The sequence below is a fragment of the Pseudophryne corroboree genome, chromosome 5 (genome assembly GCF_028390025.1).
Source record: "Pseudophryne corroboree isolate aPseCor3 chromosome 5, aPseCor3.hap2, whole genome shotgun sequence".
NCBI lineage: Eukaryota > Metazoa > Chordata > Amphibia > Anura > Myobatrachidae > Pseudophryne > Pseudophryne corroboree.
The window spans coordinates 50,525,395-50,548,465 of record NC_086448.1 but is presented as its reverse complement, the minus strand read 5'-3'; the positions used below and the strand labels follow the sequence as shown (position 1 = coordinate 50,548,465).

General features: G+C 47.2%; 1 protein-coding gene across 2 annotated transcripts in view; it reads right to left on the bottom strand.

Moving 5' to 3' along the window:
- The window catches only part of TMEM71 (transmembrane protein 71), an 81,824-nt gene that overhangs the window by 2,245 nt on the left and 56,508 nt on the right, over nt 1–23,071 (bottom strand). For both annotated transcript variants that reach the window (XM_063924772.1, XM_063924773.1), the window contains 3 exons: nt 22,612–22,737; nt 3,514–3,577; nt 2,297–2,348 (listed from right to left, as the gene is read on the bottom strand). In XM_063924772.1, coding sequence (XP_063780842.1) covers nt 2,297–2,348; nt 3,514–3,577; nt 22,612–22,737 — 242 coding nt within the window. The remainder of the gene's footprint in view (nt 1–2,296; nt 2,349–3,513; nt 3,578–22,611; nt 22,738–23,071) is intronic.

Here is a 23,071-nt window from a genome sequence, read left to right as displayed (position 1 = left end):
CATCCTTGATCCACTACAATCTGGCTTTCGCCCACTCCACTCCACCGAGACTGCCCTGGTGAAAGTCACCAGTGACCTGCTTTCGGCCAAATCCAAGGGCCACTTCTCTTTGCTCATCCTTCTGGACCTCTCTGCTGCCTTTGACACCGTGGATCACCCTCTCCTCCTCCGCACACTCCAAAATGTTGGCCTCTCTAGCACCGTCCTTGACTGGTTTACCTCATACCTCACTAACCGCTCCTTCTCTGTGTCTGCCTCCGGAACCACCTCACACCCTTCCATCCTTCCTGTTGGTGTCCCTCAGGGTTCTGTCCTAGGCCCCCTTCTGTTCTCCCTGTACACCTCTTCCCTGGGTGCGCTCATTAACTCCTTTGGCCTTCAATACCACCTCTATGCTGATGACACACAACTCTACCTCTCCTCTCCTGATCTGTCCCCCACTGTCCTCTCTCAGGTCTCCAGCTGCCTCTCTGCCATCTCCTCCTGGATGTCTGAGCGCTCTCTGAAGCTCAACATGGATAAAACTGAACTTATTATCTTTCCCCCAGCCAGAGCAACACCCCTTACAAATATCTCTATCACTGTTGACAACACTATCATCTCCCCCGTTCCCCAACTCCGCTGCCTGGGCGTCACTCTTGACTCCTCCCTCTCCTTTGCACCCTACATCCAAGCTCTGGCGCAATCTTGTCGGTTTCAGCTACGCAACATTGCTCGCATCAGGCCATTTCTCTCCCAGAGTGCAACTAAACTTATCATCCACTCACTGGTCATCTCACGACTCGACTACTGCAATGTGCTCCTCACTGGCCTCACTTGCTCCCACATCGCTCCCCTCCAATCTGTCCTCAACTCCGCAGCTAGGCTCATCTTCCTCTCCCGCCGCTCCACTTCTGCCACTCCCCTTCGACAAAATCTACACTGGCTCCCATTCCCCTACAGAATCCTCTTCAAACTCCTCACCCTCACATACAAGGCCATCTCTAATTACCCTGCTCCCTACATCTCCAACCTCCTCTCCATTCATACTCCCTCCCGCCCACTACGGTCGGCTGATGACCGTCGCCTCTCCTCTACCTTGGTCACTGCTTCCCATGCACGAGTTCAAGATTTTGCCCGTGCTGCACCCCTTCAGTGGAATGCGCTCCCCCGCTCCATTAGACTCTCCCCGACCTTGCAAAGCTTCAAACGGGCACTGAAAACCCACCTATTCATTAAAGCGTACCCTTCCAATGCATAACCTAGTCCTTAGGCTGCTCCTCCAACCCCCTGCCCCATGCCTTGGACATCTCTGCTTTCCTCGCATACCACCATCAGGCTTCTACCTCCTTGCTTGCACCTCATGTCATCTGTCTGTTGCCCCTCCCCACTAGATTGTTAGCTCTTCAGAGCAGGGCCCTCTCTCCTCTTGTCTAAGCCCTCTTCTTGACACATTTCACTCAGCGACCATCTTTACCCGCTTTTTCTCCTGCTGGTAAATGGCCCCTCTCTATCTATGGCCGCCAGCCCCAAGTAGTACAATGATTACTCCTTCGCTACTTACATCTAAGCTGTATTATGTTTTGAGAATTGTGGTGCTCTTTGTTACCTGCACTCCATTTTTGTTATTTATTTACTGTTATGCTAAGTTTTGTCTCCCTGTACTGTACTTTGTACGGCGCTGCAAAACACTTGTGGCGCCCTATAAATTAAAATGTAATAATAATAATATTGGACACACGCATACACAGCGGTTAATAATTTTTTTTGTCAGGAGCCAATTAACCTATCTGACATGACGGGTCACATGTACAACACAATGCAGGAGAGAAGACAGAGTGGCGTGTGCTGTCCAATCAATGCGCTGACTGTCACAGCCTGCCGAGGCAGCTGTCCAATCAATGCGCTGTCTGAGAAATGTGCTGGCAGCCTGCTGGGGCCCGGAGCAAGCAAATATGCCCTCCATTCTACAGCCCTGTCGGCGGGCCCCCTTGGAACATGCTGGGCCCTAAGCGGCTGCTGGTGTTGCCTAGTGGTAATTCTGCTACTGACTGGTGCCAATGTATTACAACATCACTCCCTACTGTAGACCTCTGGACTGCATCTGCACTGCATGGATTTTGCTGATTTTTAACCTGCATGTACCAAGTCCCTTGTAGTTCCAGAGCAGCTTGTGCTGCAGGGAGTCTGCCCTCTGCTGTAGACCAACAAAACCAGTTGTAGTGCAGCACTAATTAATTTCCCCTAATAATAATTCCATATTGCTGCAGAACAACCTCCATTTTGTAGCGCATACGGTGCACTGTGTTCTCCTTACCTTCCTGCGCCTGCACAGATCTTCGCTGGAACTTGGTTGTGAAAATACAAGCCTTCAAATGGAAACAAAGCCGTTTATTACACAAGAGGAAGATATCTGTATAAAGCAGAACTGATTGTTCTGTAATGAGTGTGACAGGGTCTGTGGATGTGGGGAGAACGTATAGAAGCATTGCTGATAATAAGGGAGCTCAGGAGCGAATATAGGGGTCAGGCACAACATCATTGCCCCCACCCTCCCTTACATCACTGCCAACTGCGCCACCTTTATGGCGAGCGCTAACCCTAATTCTAACCCTAATGGTATCCTTAATGTTATATGTCGACATTTTAAGAGTGTTGACATTTTTCAGGTGTCAAACTATGTTGACTTAGTCAAAGTTGACATTCTGGGGTCGACAAAATGAATGTCTGCATTGTTAATGTGGCGATGCTGACTTCATCTTGTATACTCATCCATTCATTTCTTATGACGCCAATGGTCTTCACTATGATAGCAGGATATCACGCTTGTAGCTGACTGAGGTAATGTAAAAGGGGGCACTCTGCTCATTTATTCATTACTTTAAGCAGCGCACAGCTGTTTCCATATTTTGTGTGTGAAGTGTGATATTACTTTGTACAGGATGCAAGGAGCTTATTTACTAAAGTGCGGGCGTTTAGAAGTGTAGATGTTGCCCATAGCAACCAATCATATTCTAGCTATTATCTTCTTGAAGGTGCTAGATAAATGATAAGTAGAATCTAATTGGTTGCTATGGGCAACAGCTCCACTTCTAGAAACCCGCACCTCAGTAAACTAAATATACCACCTAGAGTGCACCTGGAACGCCAGTTCTCCGCCAAAGTGCAACATATAGGCGCATGTTCCTATTAAGAGTATGTGATCTGCACCATGTCTAGGCTGGTGTGGGATTGAGCCCTTTTCAGGCGCAGGAATGGTGGCAACTGAGGAGTCACACAGCAACATGAAGCCTTGCTAAGACACAGCCGGGCCGCTTGATACGGGGCAAGGTCAAAATAGGGCGATGTGGTGATACCCTCTGAAAAATGTGCACCCATGGGAGATGGCACCGCATATCACGGGGGGCGGGGGGAGGGGGGGGATAGGGGGTTAATTCGTCCTCTTCCACAGCTGACCCAGATCAGTGTTCTTGGCCAAGGACTATAGAAAGCAACCAATAATATACTGTATTGTACAAGATTTTCACTACTTACCATGCAAAAAATATAATAAGGACGCAGAGTAACAATATGACTAGATGAGTCTTATCTGCAGCATCTGGGGGGAAAACATATGCAATATATGTATTACAGTACAATGAATGTATATACGTATAACCATACAATGAATGTATATATGTATTACAGTACAATGACTATATATGTATTACCGTACAATGTATGTATATCTCTGTACAATGAATGCATATATGTATTACAGTACAATGAATGTATATATGTATTGCCGTACAATGACTGTATATATGTATAACCGTACAATGAATGTATATATGTATTACCGTACAATGACTGTATATATGTATTACCGTGCAATGTATGTATATCTCTGTACAATGAATGTGTATATATGTATTACAGTACAATGAATGTATATATGTATTACCGTACAACGAATGTATATATGTATTACAGTACAATGAATGTATATATGTATTACCGTACAATGACTGTATATGTGTATTACCGTACAATGTATGTATATCTCTGTACAATGAATGTATATATGTTTCTCTAACGTCCTAGTGGATGCTGGGGACTCCGTAAGGACCATGGGGAATAGACGGGCTCCGCAGGAGACAGGGCACTTTAAGAAAGAATTTGGATACTGGTGTGCTCTGGCTCCTCCCTCTATGTCCCTCCTCCAGACCTCAGTAAGTTTGAATCTGTGCCCGGACGAGCTGGGTGCTACTTAGTGAGCTCTCCTGAGCTTGCTATAAGAAGGTACACTACTCAGACCAGCGATTGTGTCGGCATGGGTTTATAGCGCTGTGGCAGCGTGGACAGGTACCTTATCAGCAGAGATTGAGACCCTAGTATGTAGATATATATATATATATATATATATGTATATATAGAGATATATATATATATATTAAAGATGCTGTCTTAAGAGATATATATATATATATATATATATATATATATATAAAACATGCCCAAAGAGACATGAGTATACTGGGTCCTAGAGTCAAAGCTATGTCGATTTCTGCTTGACGTGTCCTGTAGAATATGCAATGGACAGATGATGCCGACTTAAGAGGCATATGGAAGGCTGAGGATTGTGTGGAGAAGGGTTCTCGGACCTGGTCTCCACAGCTATAGCTGGTAATTCTGATATTTTGCCTTATATTCCTGCACAGCCTAGGAATGCACGACATTATCAAATGCAGCCTTTCGAACAAAGAAACAAGAAAGTCCGAGGGGTGTCCTTTCTTGCCAGAGGCGGGGGCAGAGGAAAGAAGCTGCACAACACAGCTAGTTCCCAGGAACAGAAGTCCTCCCCGGCCTATACAAAAATCCACCGCATGTCGCTGGGGCTCCACAGGCGGAGCTGGGCCCGGTGGGGGCACGCCTTCGTAAGTTCAGCCACAAGTGGGTTCACTTCCTGTTAGATCCCTGGGCAATAGATATTGTGTCTCAGGGATACAAGCTGGACTTTGAGAAGATGCCCCCTCACCGACGGCCCTGCCGGCTTCCCCCCACGAGAGGGAAACAGTGTTAACTGCAATTCACAAATTGTATCTTCAACAGGTGGTGGTCAAGGTTCCCCTCCTTCAACAAGGAGGGGGTTATTATTCGACCATGTGGTAGTCCTGAAACCGGACGGTTCGGTCAGACCCATATTGAATTTAAAATCCCTGAACATATACCTGAAAAGGTTCAAGTTCAAGATGGAATCGCTAAGAGCGGTCATTGCAAGCCTGAAAGGGGGAGATTTTATGGTGACGCGGGACATAAAGGATGCATACCTTCATGTCCTCATTTATCCACCTCATCAGGCGTATCTCAGAATTGCGGTACGGGATTGTCATTACCAATTTCAGACGTTGCCGTTTGGTCTCTCCACGGCCCCGAGAATGTTCACCAAGGTAATGGCGGAAATGATGGTGCTCCTGCGGAAGCAAGGTGTCACTATTATCACGTACTTGGACGATCTCCTCATAAAAGCGAGATCAAGAGAGCAGTGGCTGAACAGCGTATCACTTTCTCTGGAAGTGTAACGGCAACACGGCTGGTATCTATATATTCCAAAGTCGCAGTTGGTTCGTACAGCTCATCTGCCTCTCCTAGGCATGATCCTAGACACAGACCAGAAAAGGGTTTATCTCCCGATAGAGAGAGCTCAGGAGCTCGTGACACTGGTCAGGAATCTATTAAAACCAAAACAGGTGTCAGTGAATCACTGCACTCGAGTCCTGGGAAAGATGGTGGCATCATACGAGGCCATTCCCTTCGGCAGGTTCCATGCGAGGACCTTCCAATGGGACTTACTGGACAAGTGGTCCGGATCACATTTTCAGATGCATTGGTCAATCACCCTATCCCCCAGGGCCAGGGTGTCTCTCCTGTGGTGGCTGCAGAGTGCTCACCTTCTCGAAGGTCGCAGATTCGGCATTCAGGACTGGGTCCTGGTGACCACGGATGCAAGCCTCCGAGGGTGGGGGGCAGTCACATAGGGAAGAAATTTCCAAGGTCTGTGGTCAAGTCAGGAGACTTGCCTTCACATCAACATCCTGGAACTAAGGGCCATATACAACGCCCTACGTCAAGCGGAGTCCCTGCTTCGCGACCAACCCGTTCTGATTCAGTCAGACAATATCACCGCAGTGGCTCATGTAAACTGCCAAGGCATCACAAGGAGCAGGGTGGCGATGGTAGAAGCCACCAGAATTCTTCGCTGGGCGGAGAATCACGTAAGAGCACTGTCAGCAGTGTTCATTCCGGGAGCTGACAACTGGGAAGCAGACTTCCCCAGCAGGCACGACCTCCACCCGGGAGAGTGGGGACTTCATCAAGAAGTCTTCACGCAGATTGCAAGGCAGTGGGAACTGCCACAGGTGGACATGATGGCATCCCGCCTCAACAAAAAGCTGAGATATTGCACTAGGTCAAGAGACCCTCAGGTGATAGCTGTAGACGCACTAGTGACACCGTGGGTGTTCCAGTCGATTTATGTATTTCCTCCTCTTCCTCTCATACCAAAGGTGCTGAGAATCATAAGAAAAAGAAGAATGAGAACAATACTCATTGTTCCGGATTGGCCAAGAAGGACTTGGTATCCGGATCTGCAAGAAATGCTCACAGAGGACCCATGGCCTCTGCCTCTAAGACAGGACTTGTTGCAACAGGGGCCCTGTCTGTTCCAAGACTTACCGCGGCTGCGTTTGACGGCATGGCGGTTGAACGCCGGATCCTAGCAGAAAAAGGCATTCCGGATGAGGTTATTCCAACGCTGATAAAGGCTAGGAAGGATGTGACGGCTGAACATTATCACCGTATATGGCGAAAATATGTTGCTTGGTGTGAGGCCAGGAATGCCCCTACGGAGGAATTCCAGCTGGGCCGTTTCCTTCACTTCCTACAGTCGGGAGTGACTTTGGGCCTGAAATTGGGTTCCATTAAGGTCCAGATTTCGGCTCTATCCATTTTCTTTCAAAAAGAACTGGCTTCTCTTCCTGAAGTCCAGACGTTTGTAAAGGGAGTGCTGCATATTCAGCCCCCTTTTGTGCCTCCAGTGGCACCTTGGGATCTTAACGTGGTGTTGAGTTTCCTGAAGTCACACTGGTTTGAGCCACTCAAAACTGTGGAGTTAAAATTTCTCACGTGGAAGGTGGTCATGCTATTAGCCTTGGCTTCAGCTAGGCGTGTGTCAGAATTAGCGGCTTTGTCACATAAAAGCCCCTATCTGGTTTTCCATATGGACAGGGCAGAATTGCGGACCAGTCCACAATTTCTGCCAAAAGTGGTGTCATCCTTTCATATGAACCAAACCTATTGTGGTGCCTGTGGCTACTCGTGACTTGGAGGATTCCGAGTTGCTTGATGTGGTCAGGGCTTTGAAGGTTTATGTAGCCAGAACGGCTAGGGTCAGGAAAACAGAATCTTTGTTTATCCTGTATGCTTCCAACAAGCTTGGGGCGCCTGCTTCAAAGCAAACTATTGCTCGCTGGATCTGTAACACGATTCAGCAGGCTCAGTCTGCGGCTGGGTTGCCGCTGCCTAGATCAGTTAAGGCCCATTCCACAAGGAAGGTGGGCTCTTCTTGGGCGGCTGCCCGAGGGGTCTCCGCATTACAGCTTTGCCGAGCGGCTACTTGGTCAGGTTCAAACACCTTTGCAAAAGTTCTACAAGTTTGATACCCTGGCTGAGGAGGACCTTGTGTTTGCTCATTCGGTGCTGCAGAGTCATCCGCACTCTCCCGCCCATTTGGGAGCTTTGGTATAATCCCCATGGTCCTTACGGAGTACCCAGCATCCACTAGGACGTTAGAGAAAATAAGATTTTACTTACCGGTAAATCTATTTCTCGTAGTCCGTAGTGGATGCTGGGCGCCCGTCCCAAGTGCGGACTTCTTCTGCAATACTTGTATATAGTTATTGCTTAAATAAGGGTTATGTTGGTTGCATCAGGGTTGATCTGATGCTCCGTTGTTGTTCATACTGTTAACTGGGTAAGTTTATCACGAGTTATACGGTGTGATTGGTGTGACTGGTATGAGTCTTGCCCTGGATTCCAAAATCCTTTCCTTGTACTGTCAGCTCTTCCGGGCACAGTTTCTCTAACTGAGGTCTGGAGGAGGGACATAGAGGGAGGAGCCAGAGAACACCAGTATCCAAATTCTTTCTTAAAATGCCCTGTCTCCTGCGGAGCCCGTCTATTCCCCATGGTCTTTACGGAGTCCCCAGAATCCACTACGGACTACGAGAAATAGATTTACCGGTAAGTAAAATCTTATTATTACAGTACAATGAATGTATATATGTATTACCATACAACAAATGTATATATGTATTACCGTACAATGACTGTATATATGTATGGGTCTGGGACTCCAGGTCGACAACAAAAAGGTCGACACACCTTAGGTCGACGCCAATTGGTTGACACACCTTAGGTCGACATGGACAAAAGGTCGACAGGAACAAGGTCGACATGGAAAAAGGTCGACATGAGTTTTTTATGTTTTTTTGGTGTCGTTTTCTTCGTAAAGTGACCGGGACCCCAATTAGTGCACCGCGTCCCCTCGCATGGCTCGCTTCGCTCGCCATGCTTCGGTCATGGTGCCTTCGCTTCGCTCGGCACAGATTACCGTTCCAATCGTAGTCCACGTGGATCGTTAAGTAGTAAAAGGTTCCAAAAAAGAAAAAAATTGTGAAAAACTCATGTCAACCTTTTTCAATGTCGACCTTGTTCCTGGTGACCTTTTGTCCATGTCGACCTAAGGTGTGTCGACCAATTGGCGTCGACCTAAGGTGTGTCGACCTTTTTGTTGTCGACCTGGAGTCCGGATACCATATGTATTACCGTACAATGACTGTATATATGTATTACCGTACAATGACTGTATATATGGGGTGGTCTTCTGTATGCCGGCGGTCTGGCTCCCGGCGCTCAGTATACCGGCGCCGGGAGCCCGACAGCCGGCATACCGACACTTATTTTCCCTCGTGGGGGTCCACGACCCCCATAGAGGGAGAATAAAATAGTGTGGCGCGCGTAGCGCGCCACCGTGCCCATAGCGTGGCGAGCGCAGCGAGCCCGCAAGGGTCTCATTTGCGCTCGCCACGCTGTCGGTAAGCCGGCGGTCGGGCTCCCGGCGCCGGGATGCTGGTCGCCGGGAGCCCGACCGCCGGCCAGCCGTAGTGAACCCGTATATATGTATTACCGTACAATGTATGTATATCTCTGTACAATGAATGTATATATGTATTACAGTACAATGAATGTATATATGTATTACCGTACAATGACTATATATGTATTACCGTACAATGTATGTATATCTCTGTACAATGAATGCATATATGTATTACAGTACAATGAATGTATATATGTATTGCCGTACAATGACTGTATATATGTATTACCGTACAATGACTGTATATATGTATCACCGTACAATGTATGTATATCTCTGTACAATGAATGTATATATGTATTACCGTACAATGAATGTATAGCTCAAATAATTCTAGACGTAAAGGGAATAGTTTTAAACAATAAGTATGCACTACTTTTTATATTTGTTCTAAATTAGCAAAACAGAGCTACTCTATCCTCCTTAATTTAATCCTATTTTGCACATTTAACGAGCGCTGAAGTGGCCCACTGGCCTCGCCCATTACAGTACGTCACATCTCCTAGTCTGCGCTGAACTAAATCATGATGGGGGGGGGGCAACCCCCTGCTATAATCTTTTGAGCAAAAGGCTTTAGTCCCCATGCCCAGAAACACAGAGTGGGGGTCTGTAGGAGACTTTTACATTTACTAAGCAGTGGTAAGAGCGGAGAAGTGAGCCAGTGGAGAAATTGCCCCATCAACCAATCAGCAGCTCTGTATCATTTTATAGCATGCAAATTATAGATGTTACTTCAGTGCTGATTGGTTGCCATGGGCAACTTCTCCACTGGCTCACTTCTCCGCACTTATCACTGCTTAGTAAATGTCCCCCTTAAAACCAATGATATACCGTACATATATTCCACAGCGCTTATGCAAATCCATGACTGGTCCCCACCCAATAAGAATTTTATATATACCAGTCACCCTGCTTCTGGAATGCCCCGCCCCCATCACTTTCTGCCACATTTCTAATACCGCCTGAATCAATCACAGCAGCACCCCTGCTTTGTGTAACGCATGCACCATAGGGGTTTTCTGGGGGTATGTAGTGGTAGGGGCCCATGTTTTGGGGTGTGGCCACCTCCAGAGGGGGTGTGACCAGCCGCCACAGAGGTTTGGCTAACCATTAGAGAGTGCATGGTCTGGGCCCCTTGAGGTACATATATAGTAAATACTGCTGGTGCATGCATGATAATGAACCAGATTAATAGCAGCAATGCACTGTAGAGAATACACCATAGTCCTGTGCAGTATAATATATATGTATAATGTATAATTCAAGTGCACAGTCTGGTACCTGATTGGATCCCTAGAGGAGGAGGTGGGCCCCCAGGCAGTGGGGCCCACCAGGGGTTGTTACTGTACCCGTTTGCTAGTTCAATCCTGTAGCTAAGGCCAGCTAGTGTAGACTACACCATTCATTTATACACATATTGGCCGGGATGTAACGGGAGACGAGTTTGTAAAATGTCTGATTTTGCCGTAAAAGTTAAACATTTTGCAAACTCGGCCAATGTTACAGCATTTGAGTTCATGAAAAGTTGTATCCAGATATTTTCCCCATGTTAAACATACAACTCGACCAATGTAAATGTCACACAAAACAGCTCTACAAAGTCTCACATAAATACTGAGCTAGTTATTTTTGGATGAGTTGTATTTGTCAATGTTGACAATCAAAAACAATGACACAATTACAGCACATTTACAACAAATAAACATTATTCAAATTATTTCTAACCCTAAAATCAAACAAAATACTTTGGCGTATATTCAATTGAAGTCGAAACTGCTGTCTTGTCAGAATTTCTGTAGTTTTCGACTTTTTCAGGTCAGAAGGGGTTCCGAGCTATTCAATCCCCGGCTTTTTTATCTGACAAGTCGGGGAATTTGACTTGTCGGAAAGCACGTGGATCGGCGGAATAGCTAGGCCTCGCTTGCTGGGGCCGGGTGGACGGTGCCGCGAGTGGCGGCTGTGACACATCCTCCTGCTACGCTTGCTGTACCAGATGTTGTAGCGCTGCTCTCCCCCGTCTCCCCACGGCGATCCCCCGTCTCCCCGCGGCTCTCCCCCGTCTAAGTTCCCTCATCTCAATTCGACTTTTTTTAAAGTTGGATTGAGATGGCCATTGAATAGCCCTTGTCGACCCATTCCGACAAATGCATGTCGGAATGGATCTGACTTCAATTGAATATATCCATCTGGTCTCTCAAAATAGTCTGTGCTCTGTAAATGTCATTTTTGCCGTTTTCCCCCTGGGAAATGCATCTTATTCACAAAGGGATGCACAAGCAGATCCTGCTGATTAAAATGATATGCTGCATGCCTATATTCTGTGTGTAATTAAAGCAGTATCAGCCAGGGCCATAACTAGGTGTGTGCGGAGGGGGCAGCGCACATAGCGCTGCAGGGTAGGGAGCGCTGTTGGAGGCACTTGCCAATTATGTGTTTTAATTACTTTCACTTACAGCTTCCCCCCTTTTGGAAGCCCAACATCTCCTGACCGCCCCAGTCTCCTATCCTGACCCCTTCTGTCGCTAATACCTATACAACATTCATGAACTCAACTTGACATTTCTTTGTTATTCAGTCACACTGTCTTTTATTACATTTCAAGATGCTGACATACCCAGGATTCTAACCCATTGCCTGTGGCATTGCAGTCAGACAATCTATTCATTGAGCTATTTGGCCTTGCAACGAAAGGTAGAGAATTCTAAACGAGAGAATTCTAACTTTTTGAAGCTTAGCAGTGAGTAGGGTGTTTGATTAGAATTCAACGGGTTATAGGTTTGAATCCTGGGTTTGGCAGTGTATTGAAATGTGTTAAACCTCCTAATGGCTGAGGGTCGTACCTCTCTCATAACATTGAAACATTAAAACAACTTATACTATAAAATAACGACACAGAGACTTGTATTTTGGCAAAAAAAGCTGTTAGCTATTTATTAAATGAATCAGTAATTAAGATAGTTTCAGAATAAAAGTATGGAGGCCAGAAAAAGAACGGCTGAAATCTAACGTCAATCCCCTAGCTAATAAACTAACCCAATCCGTAAATCAATTCAAACTACCAGCCAAACATACTGTAGGTATCCACTCAGACCTTCTAACTTGACTCCCCACCCTGAAGGGTGATGACACTGCCCCCTGAAGGGTGGTCCAGGAGATCTAACAGTCAACGAAGGTAAGTGCACCTAAACAGCACCAAACCGACTAACACTGCAACTACTAAGTCAAACACCAAGAACCTGCCGCTCGTTTGCCAAACAAAATAGCTAACGAACACATCCACTAACACCCTAAACCAAGCCTCAACTACAAATAAGATACAAAGGAAAGGGACGGGAGGGTGGGAAGACAAAGGAAGAAAAAGGGCAATCTAAAAGAACAGTCACATCTGGAACTATCCACTGTCCCCACACCAGTGACGTGCGGTGGGGTGAGGCAGGTGAGGCAGAGCCTTTCCTGTCATACTAACGTTTGTGTCAGAGTTTTGACTGTATAAAGTATATGAAAAATGCCTCCTGAGCCATTTAGCCCATCGCACGTCCCCTCTCCACACACTATCCTTCCGATTGTCATGTCATACTGCTCCGTCCCCAGCCAAGGAGGTTTTACTCCCTCCATTCGGGGCAGATGTATTAAGCCTGGAGAAGTGATAAAGCAGTGATAAGTGCAAGGTGATAACACACCAGCCAATCAGCTCCAATATGTACATTGACAGTTAGGAGCTGATTGGCTGGTGCGTTATCACCTTGCATTTATCACTGCTTTATCACCTCTCCAGGCTTAATACATCTGACCCTAAGTCATTATGTTCTCCTATATAATAACGGGTATTGTAACTGAATATCAAGGAGCTCTCAAGTTAAGTGTATGAAGGTGGTATAGAGAGGATTTGTGTACAAATCCACTTTTTTGCAGTGGTCTATAAATATGTGTGTGTGTGTGTGTGTGTGTGTGTGTGTGTGTGTGTGTGTGTGTGTGTGTGTGTGTGTGTGTATGTGTATATAATAAGATTTTAAACCTACCGGTAAATCTATTTCTCCTAGTCCGTAGAGGATGCTGGGGACTCCGTAAGGACCATGGGGTATAGACGGGCTCCGCAGGAGATAGGGCACCTAAAAAGAACTTTGACTATGGGTGTGCACTGGCTCCTCCCTCTATGCCCCTCCTCCAGACCTCAGTTAGAGAACTGTGCCCAGAGGAGATGGACAATACAAGGCAGGATTTAGCAATCCAAGGGCAAGATTCATACCAGCCCACACCAATCATACCATGTAACCTGGAACATACATAACCAGTTAACAGTATGAACAAACGACAGTAACGGTCCAAGACCGATGTCAACTGTAACATAACCCTTATGTAAGCAACAACTATATACAAGTCTTGCAGAGTTTCTGCACTGGGACGGGCGCCCAGCATCCTCTACGGACTAGGAGAAATAGATTTACCGGTAGGTTTAAAATCTTATTTTCTCTTACGTCCTAGAGGATGCTGGGGACTCCGTAAGGACCATGGGGTTTATACCAAAGCATCCAATCGGGCGGGAGAGTGCGGACGACTCTGCAGCACCGACTGAGCAAACGCTAGGTCCTCATCAGCCAGGGTATCAAACTTGTAGAATTTAGCAAAAGTGTTTGACCCCGACCACGTCGCCGCTCGGCAAAGTTGTAAAGCCGAGACGCCTCGGGCAGCCGCCCAAGAAGAGCCCACCTTCCTAGTGGAATGGGCCTTAACCGAATTTGGTACCGGCAATCCAGCCGTAGAGTGAGCCTGCTGAATCGTATTACAGATCCAGCGAGCAATAGTCTGCTTTGAAGCAGGAACGCCAATCTTATTGGCCGCATACAGGACAAACAGAGCCTCTGTTTTCCTAATTCTAGCCGTCCTGGCTACATAAATTTTTAAGGCCCTGACTACGTCCAGGGATCTGGAATCCTCCAGGTCACCGGTAGCCACAGGCACCACTATAGGTTGATTTATATGGAACGACGAAACCACTTTAGGCAAAAATTGCGGACGTGTCCTCAATTCAGCTCGATCCACATGAAAAATCAAGTAGGGGCTCTTGTGTGATAGAGCCGCCAATTCTGACACTCGCCTTGCTGATGCTAAGGCCAACAACATTACCACCTTCCAGGTAATAAATTTCAACTCACCCTTGTTAAGCGGTTCAAACCAGTGTGATTTTAGGAACTGCAACACCACGTTCAGGTCCCATGGTGCCACTGGAGGCACAAAAGGGGGCTGGATGTGCAGCACTCCCTTTACAAACGTCTGGACTTCTGGAAGAGAAGCCAATTCCTTCTGAATGAAAATCGAGAGGGCCGAAATCTGTACCTTAACCGAGCCTAATTTCAGGCCCATATCCACTCCCGTCTGTAGGAAGTGGAGAAGACGACCCAAATGAAAATCTTCCGTAGGTGCATTCTTGGTCTCACACCAAGACACATACTTTCGCCAGATACGGTGATAATGTTTTATTGTCACCTCCTGCCTAGCCTTTATTAAAGTAGGGATGACCTCTTCCGGAATCCCCTTTTTTGCTAGGATTCGGCGTTCAACCGCCATGCCGTCAAACGTAACCGCGGTAAGTCTTGAAATACACAGGGCCCCTGCTGCAACAGGTCTTCCCTCAGAGGAAGAGGCCAGGGGTCTCCTGTGAGCATCTCTTGTAGTTCCGAGTACCAAGCCCTTCAAGGCCAGTCTGGGACAACGAGTATCGTCTGTACTCTTCTTCGTCTTATGATCCTCAACACTTTCGTGATGAGAGGAAGAGGAAGGAACACGTAGACCGATTCGAACACCCACGGTGTTACCAGTGCGTCTACTGCTACTGCCTGAGGGTCCCGAGACCTGGCGCAATACCTCCGAAGTTTTTTGTTGAGGCGTGACGCCATCATGTCTATTTGAGGAGTTCCCCAAAGACGTGTTACGTCTGCAAAGACTTCTTGATGAAGTCCCCACTCTCCTGGATGGAGATAGTGTCTGCTGAGGAAGTCTGCTTCCCAGTTGTCCACTCCCGGAATCAAGACAGCCGACAGAGCGCTTACATGATTTTCCGCCCAGCGAAGGATCCTTGTGGCTTCCGCCATCGCGACTCTGCTTCTTGTCCCGCCTTGGCGGTTCACATGAGCCACTGCTGTGACATTGTCTGATTGAATCAGAACCGGAAGGTTTCGAAGAAAACTCTCCGCTTGTCGAAGGCCGTTGTAAATGGCCCTGAGTTCCAACACATTGATGTGTAGACAGGACTCCTGGTCTGACCAAAGACCCTGAAAAGTCTTTCCCTGTGTGACTGCTCCCCATCCTCGGAGGCTCGCGTCCGTGGTAACCAGGATCCAGTCCTGAATCCCGAACCGGCGACCCACCAGCAGGTGAGCACTTTGCAACCACCACAGGAGGGACACTCTGGTTCCTGGGAACAGAGATATTTTCCGATGTAAATGCAGATGGGACCCGGACCACTTGTCCAGAAGGTCCCATTGAAAAGTCCTTGTATGGAACCTTCCGAAGGGAATGGCCTCGTAGGCCGCCACCATTTTCCCCAGAACTCGAGTGCATTGGTGAACTGACACCCTTTTCGGTTTTAGCAGTTCTCTGACCATGTTCTGGATGTCTTGGGCTTTCTCTATTGGGAGGAAGACCTTCATTTGTTCCGTATCCAGTATCATACCTAGGAACGGCAGTCGAGTTGTCGGAATCAACTGTGACTTTGGTAGATTTAGAATCCAACCGTGTTGCTGGAGCACTCTCAGAGAGAGCGCCACACTGCTCAGCAATATCTCCCTTGATCTCGCTTTTATCAGGAGATCGTCCAAGTATGGGATAATTGTGACTCCATGTTTGCGCAGGACCACCATCATTTCCGCCATTATCTTGGTGAAAATCCTCGGGGCCGTGGAAAGTCCAAACGGCAACGTCTGAAATTGGTAATGACAATCCTGTACAGCGAATCTCAGGTATTCCTGATGGGGGGCATATATGGGGACATGAAGGTACGCATCCTTTATGTCCAGAGACACCATAAACTCCCCCTCCTCCATGTTGGCTATTATTGCTCTGAGAGATTCCATTTTGAATTTGAATCTTTTTATGTACAGGTTTAGGGATTTCAGATTCAAAATCGGTCTGACCGTACCGTCCGGTTTCGGGACCACAAATAGGGTTGAATAGTAACCTCTTCCCTGCTGGTGCAGGGGAACCTTGATGATCACTTGCTGTATACACAGCATTTGAATTGCAGCTAACACTACATCCCTTTCCGATGTGGAAGCTGGTAAGGCCGATTTGAAAAATCGGCGCGGGGGCACCTCTTTAAATTCCAATTTGTAACCCTGGGAAACTATTTCCAACACCCAGGGATTCAGGTCCGAACTGACCCAGGCCTGACTGAAAAGTCGAAGACGTGCCCCCACTGGTGCGGACTCCCTCATGGGAGTCCCAGCGTCATGCTGTGGGTTTTTGGAGCAGCCGGGGAGGACTTTTGTTCCTGGGCACCTGCCGAAGCAGGTGCTCTCTTGCCTCTGCCCTTACCTCTGGCGAGGAAAGGGGATCCCCGACCTCTTTTGGACTTGTGCGACCGAAAGGACTGCATCTGATAGGGTGTTGCTTTCTTTTGCTGTTGGGGAATATATAATAAAAAATTTGATTTACCTGCTGTAGCTGTGGAAACCAGGTCCATCAGCCCATCCCCAAACAATACATCACCCTTATAGGGTAGTACTTCCATATGTTTTTTGGAATCCGCATCACCCGTCCATTGGCGAGTCCATAAGGATCTTCTCGCTGAGATAGACAAGGCATTGGCCCTAGACTCTAGCAATCCAATGTCCCTTTGAGCATCCCTCATAAATAAGACTGCGTTTTTTATATGGGCTAGAGTTAGGAATATAGTATCCTTATCCATGGTATCAAATTGATCTGTCAGCACCTCTGTCCAAGCTGCAATTGCGCTACACACCCATGCCGACGCAATCGTCGGTCTTAACACAGCACCCGTATGAGAATAAATACCCTTTAAGGTAGTTTCTTGCCTGCGATCTGCAGGGTCCTTAAGGGCCGCTGTGTCAGGAGACGGTAGCGCCACTTTATTGGACAAGCGCATCAGGGCCTTGTCCACAGTGGGGGGTGATTCCCAAATCTCCCTGTCCTGCTTAGGGAAAGGGTATGCCATAAAAATTCTTTTGGGGATCTGCGGTCTCTTATCCGGAGTCTCCCAAGCTTTTTCAAAGAACTCATTTAATTCATGAGATGTGGGAAAATTAATAATCTGTTTCTTTTCCTTAAACATGTGTACCCTTGTGTCGGGGACTGAGGGTTCATCCACAATATGCAACACATCCCTTATTGCCACAATCATACACTGAATGGTTTTAGTCACCCTAGGGTGCAATTTTACTTCGTCATAGTCGACACTGGAATCAGAATCCGTGTCGGTAGTAGTGTCTTGTGTTAAGGGATGCTTTTGAGACCCCGACGGACCCTGTGAGTCGGTCCAATCTGAGGATTGACCGCCTGATGTCCCCCCTAAACCAGCCTTATCAAGCCTTTTATGTAAAGATGCCACACTTGCATGCAACGTATGCCACATATCCATCCAATCTGGAGTCGGCACAAACGACGGGGACACACCACTCATTTGCTCCACCTCCTCCTTGGAGAAGCCTTCCGCCTCAGACATGTCGACACACACGTACCGACACCCCACACACACAGGGAGTTACCTATAAGGGGACAAAACCCCAACCAGGCCCTTAGGAGAGACAGAGAGATAGAGTATGCCAGCACACACCCAGCGCTTAAAAACACTGGAATATATGACCAGATAGCGCTGTTATATGTATATAATTATAATCTCCACTCACTGCGTCGCCAAAGTGCCCCCCTCCCCTTTTTTCCAGGGAGCCAGCGTTTCCTCATGCAGTCTCTGTGGAGAAAATGGCGCTGGTTAGTGCTGAGGATCAATCCCCGCCCACCCGACGGCGGGCTTCAGTCCCATCAACTTTCTATAAAAAAATGGCGGGGGTTACCGGATTTACTGTGCCACAGCCTAATCCATACTTATCAATGCCAAATATGAGGAATATTTGCGCCCTGCACCCCTCAGTGCCTGCTTGTGTGTGTGTGACTGGGAGCAATGGCGCGCAGCTTACCGCTGCGCGCTTACCTCATGAAGATCTGATGTCTTCTGCCGCCTGATGTCTTCTTTGCCTTCTCATACTCACCCGGCTTCTATCTTCAGCATCTGTGAGGAGGACGGCGGCGCGGCTCCGGGACGAACCCCAGGTGAGACCTGTGTTCCGACTCCCTCTGGAGCTAATGGTGTCCAGTAGCCTTAGAAGTAGTGCCCAACTTAACAAGCCAGCTCTGCTTCTCTCTCCTCGGTCCCACGATGCAGGGAGCCTGTTGCCAACAGGACTCCCTGAAAATAAAAAACCTAACAAAATTATTTTTCCACAGAAAACTCTGGAGAGCTCTCTGCAGTGCACCCATTCTCCTCTGGACACAAGATCTAATTGAGGTCTGGAGGAGGGGCATAGAGGGAGGAGCCAGTGCACACCCATAGTCAAAGTTCTTTTTAGGTGCCCTATCTCCTGCGGAGCCCGTCTATACCCCATGGTCCTTACGGAGTCCCCAGCATCCTCTAGGACGTAAGAGAAATATATATATATATATATATATATATATACATACATACATATACATATAATGTGGGAAGGGGCATCATAGCATGGGCGTTTTCTGGGATCACTCTTGTCATGCCCATTCCCCACGAGACATGCGCCTTATGTCAATATTGGAAAAATGGGGGGGGGGCGCCGATTCTCTCTCTGGCACAGGGCACCAAAAAGTCTGGTTACAGCTCTGGTATCAGCATACGGAATGTTATGCTACAGTGTTTTCCTGCCAAACACTGTAACATCATTTGCTATACCAATACAGCTGCTATTACACACAGAGGTGGTCATTCCGAGTTGATCGCTCGCTAGCAGTTTTTAGCAGCCGTGCAAACGCTATGCCACCGCCCACTGGGAGTGTATTTTAGCTTAGTAAAAGCCTTTATCATGAGGCGTACTGTGACAAATTACATGGCCCTATGTGGGCACTGCTATTATGTAGGTTAGGACTGCTGTATCAGAGAAGCCGTGAAGTGGCCAGCAGCTAAACATGTGTTTGCAAACATTTGTGACGAATTCTCTGAATTTTATTACCAGATAGGTTCAGGGATTGTTACAGGTAATTTTCAGTGTGCGGAAGGGAATTTGGGGGTTGGGGATTTGCACCCCCCTTCCTCTTTGTCTGTTGTTTGTCTGTGACCCCTCCCCCTTCCAGCACCTGATATATAATTACCTCCAGGTATGATTGAGCAGCTTCCCAATTGTTTGTCTGCTTGTGTGCATGAGGCATTGAATGGGAGCAGCATTTGGAAGGCATGCTGTTCCTTGTAGTGCCAATGGGAGATCCTGGGGGTGGCTCCTGGGTAAGTTAGCTCTCTGTTTGGAAGTGTTTTAGTAAAAGCCTTTATCATGAGGCGTACTGTGACAAATTACATGGCCCTATGTGGGCACTGCTATTATGTAGGTTAGGACTGCTGTATCAGAGAAGCCGTGAAGTGGCCAGCAGCTAAACATGTGTTTGCAAACATTTGTGACGAATTCTCTGAATTTTATTACCAGATAGGTTCAGGGATTGTTACAGGTAATTTTCAGTGTGCGGAAGGGAATTTGGGGGTTGGGGATTTGCACCCCCCTTCCTCTTTGTCTGTTGTTTGTCTGTGACCCCTCCCCCTTCCAGCACCTGATATATAATTACCTCCAGGTATGATTGAGCAGCTTCCCAATTGTTTGTCTGCTTGTGTGCATGAGGCATTGAATGGGAGCAGCATTTGGAAGGCATGCTGTTCCTTGTAGTGCCAATGGGAGATCCTGGGGGTGGCTCCTGGGTAAGTTAGCTCTCTGTTTGGAAGTGTTTTAGTAAAAGCCTTTATCATGAGGCGTACTGTGACAAATTACATGGCCCTATGTGGGCACTGCTATTATGTAGGTTAGGACTGCTGTATCAGAGAAGCCGTGAAGTGGCCAGCAGCTAAACATGTGTTTGCAAACATTTGTGACGAATTCTCTGAATTTTATTACCAGATAGGTTCAGGGATTGTTACAGGTAATTTTCAGTGTGCGGAAGGGAATTTGGGGGTTGGGGATTTGCACCCCCCTTCCTCTTTGTCTGTTGTTTGTCTGTGACCCCTCCCCCTTCCAGCACCTGATATATAATTACCTCCAGGTATGATTGAGCAGCTTCCCAATTGTTTGTCTGCTTGTGTGCATGAGGCATTGAATGGGAGCAGCATTTGGAAGGCATGCTGTTCCTTGTAGTGCCAATGGGAGATCCTGGGGGTGGCTCCTGGGTAAGTTAGCTCTCTGTTTGGAAGTGTTTTAGTAAAAGCCTTTATCATGAGGCGTACTGTGACAAATTACATGGCCCTATGTGGGCACTGCTATTATGTAGGTTAGGACTGCTGTATCAGAGAAGCCGTGAAGTGGCCAGCAGCTAAACATGTGTTTGCAAACATTTGTGACGAATTCTCTGAATTTTATTACCAGATAGGTTCAGGGATTGTTACAGGTAATTTTCAGTGTGCGGAAGGGAATTTGGGGGTTGGGGATTTGCACCCCCCTTCCTCTTTGTCTGTTGTTTGTCTGTGACCCCTCCCCCTTCCAGCACCTGATATATAATTACCTCCAGGTATGATTGAGCAGCTTCCCAATTGTTTGTCTGCTTGTGTGCATGAGGCATTGAATGGGAGCAGCATTTGGAAGGCATGCTGTTCCTTGTAGTGCCAATGGGAGATCCTGGGGGTGGCTCCTGGGTAAGTTAGCTCTCTGTTTGGAAGTGTTTTAGTAAAAGCCTTTATCATGAGGCGTACTGTGACAAATTACATGGCCCTATGTGGGCACTGCTATTATGTAGGTTAGGACTGCTGTATCAGAGAAGCCGTGAAGTGGCCAGCAGCTAAACATGTGTTTGCAAACATTTGTGACGAATTCTCTGAATTTTATTACCAGATAGGTTCAGGGATTGTTACAGGTAATTTTCAGTGTGCGGAAGGGAATTTGGGGGTTGGGGATTTGCACCCCCCTTCCTCTTTGTCTGTTGTTTGTCTGTGACCCCTCCCCCTTCCAGCACCTGATATATAATTACCTCCAGGTATGATTGAGCAGCTTCCCAATTGTTTGTCTGCTAGTGTATTTTAGCTTAGCAGAAGTGCGAACGAAAGGATTGCAGAGCGGCAACATAATTTTTTGTGCAGTTTTAGAGTAGCTCAAAACCTACTCAGCGCTTGCGATCACTTCAGACTATTCAGTTCCTGTTTTGATGTCACAAACACGCCCTGCGTTCATACAGCCATGCCTACGTTTTTCAAGGCACGCCTACGTTTTTTCGAACACTCCCTAAAAACGGCCAGTTGACACCCAGAAACGCCCACTTCATGTCAATCACTCTGCGGCCACCAGTGCGACTGAAAAGCTTCACTAGACCTTGTGTGAAACGACATCGTTCGTTGTAATATTACTTCACGCGTGCGCATTGCGCCGTATACGCATGCGCAGAAGTTACTTTTTTTTTGCCTCTTCGCTGCACAGCGAACAAATGCAGCTAGCGATCAACTCGGAATGACCACCAGAGTACAGCCATGCCGCATATAATTTTAATCAGCAGGATCTGAGTTCATATAGGGTGTGTGTTGCTTCAATCATGGGAATTTTGGGTGCCAATGGGTGACTTTATCCCACACTGCGCAACTGTTATACTAAAAGACGCGTTCCGGTTGGTCTGAAAAAGTCGGACGCTTCCTGCTCTAAAAATGCCGACATTGAACTTCATTTAGTTTCGATCGCTATTAAGACAGAAAGTGAGATTCTCAATCCTGCTTCTGCTTAAAAACACACGTGAAGACCTGCCCAGAAGGGAAAAAGACGCATTAGTGCGCTGCATATGCAGTAATCGAGCACCATCGTCAGATGCGGCTGAAGCAGGGCTACTCAGGATAATGAGAATGCAGTCGCTCCGGCGCCATGTTTTTAGTCGCAATCCGTTGCAACGGACGTCAGATACACGGCCCGAAAACGGACATGACACATCTGCGATTTCCCAACCACTCCCCACAGACGCCATGTAACCTCTCACAAACGGTCACTCCCTGGCAATCGCTATGCAATCACACTTTGCTGGGCCCGTGATCGCAATGCGGCTTTCGTGCATGCGCGTGGTTTATTCGCGAATTTGCAATTTTCCAACTGAAGCAGAATAAGGCCCATTGTCCGAGTTCTGGGAAGAGGTCACGCATTATAATGTCCAAGTTTGTCCGACTTTTTTTCCCGGACACAAAACTCGGCTCCCATTACATCCCGGCCTTTACATCTACGGGGGTCACTTACCAACTTGTTCTGCAGTATAAGCTTTTACAGTTATAGCCGGGTATACTGGAGGTGAGGATGTCTTGTTTAGTTTTCGCCTGTCTGCTTGTGTCCAGTTTGTTATATCATATGAAATTGTGCAGACACCTGGGAAATGACAAAGTAATACATTTGTTTTGATTGAGAGTTTTAAAAACATTGGGGCAGATGTATTAACCTAGAGAAGGGATAAAGAGGTGATAAAGCAGTGATAAGTGCAATGTGATAACGCACCTGCCAGTCAGCTCCTAACTGTCATTTTTCAAATCTGTAATGATTGGCTGGTGCGTTATCACCTTGCGCTTATCACTTCTTTATCCCTTCTCCAGGTTAATACATCTGCCCCTCTGGGGCAGATGTATTAATCTGGAGAAGGCATAAGGAAGTGATAAACCAGTGATATGTGCAAGGTGATAAACGCACCAGCCAATCAACGCTAATA